The sequence below is a fragment of the Perna viridis genome, chromosome 1 (assembly GCF_037379345.1).
Source record: "Perna viridis isolate PV_CMFRI_1.1 ecotype Kerala chromosome 1, ASM3737934v1, whole genome shotgun sequence".
NCBI lineage: Eukaryota > Metazoa > Mollusca > Bivalvia > Mytilida > Mytilidae > Perna > Perna viridis.
In genome coordinates this window covers 26157223-26163994 of record NC_142445.1, presented here as the reverse complement: position 1 = coordinate 26163994, position 6772 = coordinate 26157223, and the positions used below count along the sequence as shown (strand labels likewise).

At 32.9% G+C, this 6772-nt stretch overlaps 1 protein-coding gene across 2 annotated transcripts; it reads right to left on the bottom strand.

The window, feature by feature from the left end:
• Positions 1 to 193: 193 nt before the first annotated feature.
• Positions 194 to 5616, bottom strand: LOC148627979 (uncharacterized). 2 transcript variants are annotated; one of them, XM_088582612.1, is made up of 4 exons: positions 5531 to 5616; positions 4072 to 4122; positions 1527 to 1602; positions 194 to 1349 (listed from the first exon to the last, which is right to left on the bottom strand). In XM_088582612.1, the coding sequence occupies exons 2-4, from the start codon at positions 4118 to 4120 to the stop codon at positions 767 to 769; spliced, it is 708 nt and encodes a 235-aa protein (XP_088438738.1). In that variant the 5' UTR covers positions 4121 to 4122; positions 5531 to 5616; the 3' UTR covers positions 194 to 766. The 2 variants fall into 2 exon arrangements, with proteins under 2 accessions (XP_088438738.1, XP_088438728.1); XM_088582602.1 differs by lacking the exon at positions 5531 to 5616 and adding an exon at positions 5014 to 5131.
• Positions 5617 to 6772: the final 1156 nt, after the last annotated feature.

The window sequence follows — 6772 nt, the reverse complement described above, 5'->3', positions numbered from 1 at the left end:
CAATAATTAGTAGATAATACATACAATCAATAAACTTTTTCATTTCTTCTTAAATTGAAAGAGAGGGGCCACGTGAGAGGGACTTGTGGTATAATCTTGAAACAATCAAAGAATAATGTAAATCTTGAATACTGCTATTTGCTTAAAAAATCTCTTAACTATTATTTCATTTTTTATATTTATTTAAAGTATATTACAATACTAAACATAATGACAGGAAATTTCAGAATTAACAATATACATGAATACTGATGTTTGAAAACCAGACACGGGATTTACTTGATGACCATGCAAGTCCAAAAAGTAGTATATAATCATTCCTAATTTGTATTTATCCTGATCTGCCATGTTTCATAAAACTGAATATTAAAGAGAATGGTGGTCAGATTAATACATTAATTATACCGTAATCATGTTTCCCCGTTGGTCCTATTGAAAAAGGGCATTTCTACGTCAAGTAAGCGACAATCTTGTTTCCAAAATACTAACATCGAATTGTAGTACGACAATGATATCTCTCTTTTAATGGACGCATAAAAATTAGCCATTCAGTGTAAATAAATAAATCACCATATAATTGTACATGTCTTTTCATTAAAATGTATTTGTTATGAAAGGGATCGAACTAAAGCAACCACAAGAATAGTACTTTATAAATGGCATATGTTGCATGGTAAAAATAAATAAAACTGCATAAATTATATACACAGATTAGATTACAGATTAACAATTGTCTTGTCAAAACGAAAGTGCAAAAATCGTCATTTCAGGAATAAGCCTTTCTTTTGTGGAGGCGTGGATGTTGTCGCTTGATCATGTCAATTTCATCAAGAAGCTGTTTTTCTCTATCTCTTAGTTTTCTTGTTTCATCATCACCAACGTTCTTTGCAGATCTAAGCTGTCCAAGTTGACCTTTAACTCTGTCAAGCTCTTTCTTTAGTCTCTCAACATCGGCTTGTAGCGTGTTTTCTAGCTCAAGTCGCTTTTTCTCTTCCTCAGACAGTCGATCTTTTTCGTGTTTAAGCTCGTCCGTTGTTTTTCGGAGCTTCATTTTTAAGTTACCAATTTCAACTTCCATTCTTTTGATTTCTTTTTCTTTAATCTCTACCGAATCCGGTCGGTTTTTGACTACTCGCTCCTTCTCAAGTTTAGCTTGTAATATCTTCTTTTCAAGTCGGAGTTGTTTTAACTCCCTCTCTTTTTTGTTCAACTCATCATTGAGTTCTCTTACTTTTGTCATCTTGTTTTCAAAGGCTTGTTCAGCCGCTTTGACGGCCATTTTCTCAAACTCTGGCTTCAACTGTTCAATGGCCATTTTCACCATTTGCTTTGTGAATGTCCCAACTATGCTGAAATGAATAACCAGGATAATACATTCGTTAGCATAATTAACACCGATATTTTATCTGTTGCATGTTTTGCAAATGAAAGAAAAGCGATCGTAATTGTTTGTTATCGTACGGTTGTTTATCAAACTGTCTAAAATCTTACTTTGATTTTCAATTGTCGTTTATGTGGTAACTTACCCGATGCTTCTCCTAAACTCTTGGAATTCCTTTCCTTCTTCTTCTGACATGAATTCAAGAGCACTAGCAACATGGTCTGCAATATAGCATTTCTAGATAAAACTTTCTTATCATTTTTTTACAACAAAAATAAAAAGATTTTTTTCAATTGGATAATTTGTCGTTAGAATGATTAAGGAGATAAAATTTGTGACTCAATGCTGTGGTAAAGATTTTAACATCAAACGATTAAAGTTATTAAAGAAAGTCTCAAATTCATTTACGGATGTAGACCTAGGGTAAGGGACACTACTCTTACAAATCTTTGGAACGTTTGTATTCAGCATTTTACATCAATCTCATGTAAGTATCAAATTAACTTGGACTGATTTCATTCTATTACAAAGGAAAGCTTGAAAGCCTATGGTGAAAATGAATATAATACAAACATATCACTGATTTCAACAGTTATGTCCCTTGACCTAGGTCTACCTCCTTAAGTTGTAGAGTAGAACTCAAAACATTTTTGTTAGTAACGGAAATCTCGTATTGAGATTAATATCAAAACTGTACCAAAAGTTTCCGGTGTAATGATCGAAGAGACAAGGTAAAGATAAGAAGAATTAGTGGCAAAAGTCGTGTACTAACTAAGAATACAGAACATGTCAATAAGTTACGTATAGCAAAAATACTCGTATTTATAACTTTGCAGATTAGAAAACGAAACTTTGATTTTAGTAGCGAATTTTTCGCATTTGTACGGGAGAGCATGATTTGACTCACAAAATTATACTCCGCCACCGAGGATCGAACCCTAGACCGCTCTGTGACAAGCCAGCGACAAGCCGATTCGGTTAAAGAATTAATCCTTTCGACAAGTCAATTAACTGGATATTTAAATCTTACTACCTACTACAACGTAGGTAGGCCGTCCTGCCACATTTCCCCCCACTTTAAGAGTCTTCGTACCACGAATCACTCTAACACTAGCTCAATAGCTAACCAAACCTCGTGGGTTTTTTTTAGTTTTGGCGCCAAATGTAACGGGAGAGCATGATTTGACTCACAAAATTATACTCCGCCACAGAGGATCGAACTCTAGACAGCTCGGTGACAAGCCAGCGACAAACCGATTCGGCTAAAGAATTATACCTTTAGCCAAGTCAATTATCTGGCTATTTAAATCTCACTACCTACTACAACGCAGGTAAGCCGTCCTGCCATACATTCTTCAAAGTGGGAATGTAAAGATCAAGGCAGGTTAGTTCTGTAACGGAAATTCTGTATTCATTAAAGTTACGGATAATATTTGAAGTAGTAGCAAAAGTGTCGTCCTGTTCAAAGTGGGGTTTAGAAACAAAGGTTACAGATAATTGCAAAAGTCTCCTACTTATTAAAGTTGCAAAGGAGAGACCGAAACATTTGAAACAATAGAAAGAGTCCACATTCTTTCATAATCATTAACTAAAGGGGCAGGCGAAGATAGAACCATTCAAATAAATAGCAAAGATAAAACTATTTTAAGTTAGTAAATGTGACAAATTTATCATCGTGGCACGATCAAAACAGATAAATTAACAGTGAATGTGCCCAGTGGCGGATCACAACATCCCAACTTTCCTTTCATCTGTGGCAACGTCCCTTCAGCACCTGCGTATGGAGTGTTCATATCACAACTCAAACGTTATGCCAGAGCTTGCCGAAACTACGCAGACTTTTTGTATCGCGCTAGGACTCTAACAAATAGGCTTCTGGAACAGGGTTATGTTGCTACAAGATTGAAATTATCACTACAGAAGTTTTATGGTCGTCATCATGAACTCGTGGATCGTTATGATGTATCCATCTGCACCATGAAAACTGATTTATTCAACGGGTCATAGTCTTCCTTTCCTCGTTTGTCTACCCTAGACTTGACTTTTTATGAGCAACTCGGCGGGTGTTTGTAGAAAAGCAGAGGACGCTTACCCTACCGGTGCACCTGGTCCATGGTCCCAGTTTTTAGTAGAGTCCAAGTTGCTCATTTGCTTTTGTTACTTTGTATGTATTATTTTAGTTACTTTATGTTCTTTGTTGTGTATGTCTGTTTTCCATGTCTGGTCTTTGTTCCTGGATTGGAATCTCTTGATTACCGCTATAACCTTGGTTCCCTTGATTACTCTTTGAAATCGGGTTCCAGACAGATTCCAGAAAAAAAATGGAGGCTCCATGCTATTATTTGCCAAAATTTTGCACGAAACCAACAACCTTTACTAAAATGGGAAATTCCGATCCTCTATACCAGCCCTACCCACCCTGAATCTGCCATTGATATCGTATTAATCAAAAAATAAAACACGCTTTTTGTTATTCTAAAATAAATTTTGCTGTCACAAGTTGTTTTGATTATCAAATCCTTGTATTTTTTTATGCATACGAACAACATAATAGAAACATTATTATTATAAAAATTTCTAAAATTAAGTTATTGCAGTTTAATTTTACTGCTAATCATAATTCTTATCGTTAAATTTATCAGCATCATCTTGTTGATAACTGCAAAAAAAAAACAAGTATCTTAACTCACGTGCTGTACCGTTGCTCATTGTTTCATCGTCTGAATTACAGGAAGCCATTTCTGAATATAAATAACAAAAACTATAAAAAGGTATCAAATAAAGAGATTTTATCTTTTGTGTTTAAAATCGAAAGGTTTAATGTATTTCTACAAGATTTTATGTGGTTGGCAGTGATTTTGTCGCTATCACGAACGATAATCTGACTTGCACATGAACTTAAATCCTCAAATAAATAGAAAGGTGAAAAAATGTATTTGTCTAACTTGAGGTATTAAAGAACTCCACATAAAGATATTTCATGATTATTGCTTTTTGTAAGTACGAAATAAACTAATGCCATAGTTTTTTATCGCTTTACATCTCGGATTTAAGCACATGTTTGTTTACTCTCTGAGTGACCCAGTTTTTGATGAATGATCAATGAATATAAGTTATCTTTTATTAAACAATACTTGGGTTAATTCTTTTACTTCTCCTATGTTTAAGAATACAATATATAGATACGTGTTACATATGATTTGATAACAAATACCATTGCTTTATAAATCACCAATTCCTAATTCCATTGGAGATTTCGGTTTATTCAGTTCAACCAAGAAATTTTGTATTTATTTACTTTCTATTGATTAACATCACTCAGAAAATGCTCAAAAATATAAATAACGTTTATTATATATGTAATAAATAAAATTAAGAAGCTGAAATTTCACCATACTTTTATAAGTTGTCAGGATTGATCCGATTCTGTTGAACTTTTATTATTCATTCTTTATTTTACTAATGAGCTAACCATGAAAAATGTTGAAAATGACAAAAATTGAGAATACATGCATAAATTCGAAGTTACATTGTAAATAAATTTCGCAGTTTGAAAATTAATCTTAAGGGGGGAAAGTTGAATTGTTGTATGTATATATAAATATATATAATATTTAATAAAACAGACTTACTTCGTCTTCTCCTGAACATGATTTTCTTTGTTTTCTTCAGGTTTTTAGTTAATAAATCACTTTCATCGGTGTGTTTAGTGACTTTAAATAACGGTTTTGTTTACCTTGTCTAACACTTGAATTGTGTCCGAAACTCGTCATTCGGTGCTATAAATTTATTACAACAACTTTGTTTAAGAGTCCTTCAGAAAGTGTTCAATAACCCTTAATAAACGAAATTTGCTCCCTCTCCTAATATTCTTGGTAGCAATTGACATTTATTTATGCCTTACTGAATTGTTCCTATTATATAAGTCTTTTGGAGCTTTATTGTTAGCGGAAAGCAACAAAGAAAAAAAGCAAGTTTGTGTAATGACATAAAAACTGGGGTAATATCTTCAATGTTTGATCTCTCAATATGCCAGTGTTATAAAATTGAATGTTAAAATATTTTGTGGAGATAAATTATGCTATAAATGTCATCTCTAAATGAAAACGGTAACAATTACTGAAAATTACTGAAAAATCATGAACATACCTGCATGTAGAAAAAGTTCTAGAATGAAAATTCTAAAGTGCACATTATTGGCAGTGATTCTTCTTTGGATTGTTTATTTAATTTGCTATTGATTACATAGTTTGAACAGTTATCAAAAAGTCATTTCAAATCAAGAGGAAAAGTGATAAATGCTACTGAAATACCATTTTTGTTTTCCATTTCTTAGTTGTTATCTGAGTTCTAAACGATCTCGTCAACAAGGGCTTAGATAAAGGGCTTATCTGTTTTTACCGCTATACTATTTAGACTTTCTGTTATAAAGGCAGTAATCAGCAGGTTCAAACAATGACCATTAGTAAACACACTGAAAAACACGACTGTGTCGAACACTTTTGCGTAGGTATTTTGACATAAAATGCTCTACACTTGTAGAAACCGAAATCGGCACATGTGTCAAGTATTTTTGTTTTGTAGTATATAAAGTTTGTCGTTTTGTTCTCAATACACTATAATTTTATGTCAAAAATGGTGCCTGTTTCCTGCTACCCTATCTACCCTATTTTTTTGCGCCTAACCAAAACATTTTATGGCCATTTTGGCTCAAGTATTTGGCATTAAATCACTGTAATTTTTTTTTAATAAAATAATTTTACCACGTATCTACCCATTTTTTCTCTTGCTCGTAGCAGGAAACAATTAAGAGTATTATTTATTGAGGCCTTATATAATAGACTATTTCTCCACAGGCACTTGGCCTGAAAATTTTTTTTACAAAATTCTTGGTCAGAGTCTCTGCAATTAAAACTACAAAATACTTCAAGTATCCGAAAATTCCAATTTCTGTCAAATAAACAAAACCACGGTTTTCTTCAGAATACAGGATATATCTGAGAACGATATTGTCTGAATATAAGGAGTGAAGAACTGTCTTCAGCTTATTTCAAACTTGAATTTATATACTCTATAAATGAGTAAGGATGCATAGGCAAAGGCATTAGTGAAAAGTACCGTTCTGCGTAAGAATCGGACAATTAATGGCACATCATTATTCTAAATTTCAAATTGGTTATTTTGGCCTCAAGTATATACTCAAAACAACCGAAAAGCTATTTCAATTTATTCTGAATCACCTGTGGCATAGGTATTTTGACTGCTTATGTAGAATAAAAGTGCGGGAAATTGTTTTCAAATAAATTGGTCTTATCAATAACTTAAAAAGTTATTTCTGAAGTTTATAAAAATACTTGGCTTATGGAGTAAATGCTATGTGTTTTTTTTCTC

Bases quoted from the DNA above. Each gene is read 5' to 3' on its own strand.
- LOC148627979 (XM_088582602.1), bottom strand. The intron at 1,603-4,071 runs GTGAGTTAAGAT...GCTATATTGCAG, and splicing joins AATGAGCAACGGTACAGCAC to ACCATGTTGCTAGTGCTCTT. The intron at 1,350-1,526 runs GTAAGTTACCAC...TATTCATTTCAG, and splicing joins GAGTTTAGGAGAAGCATCGG to CATAGTTGGGACATTCACAA.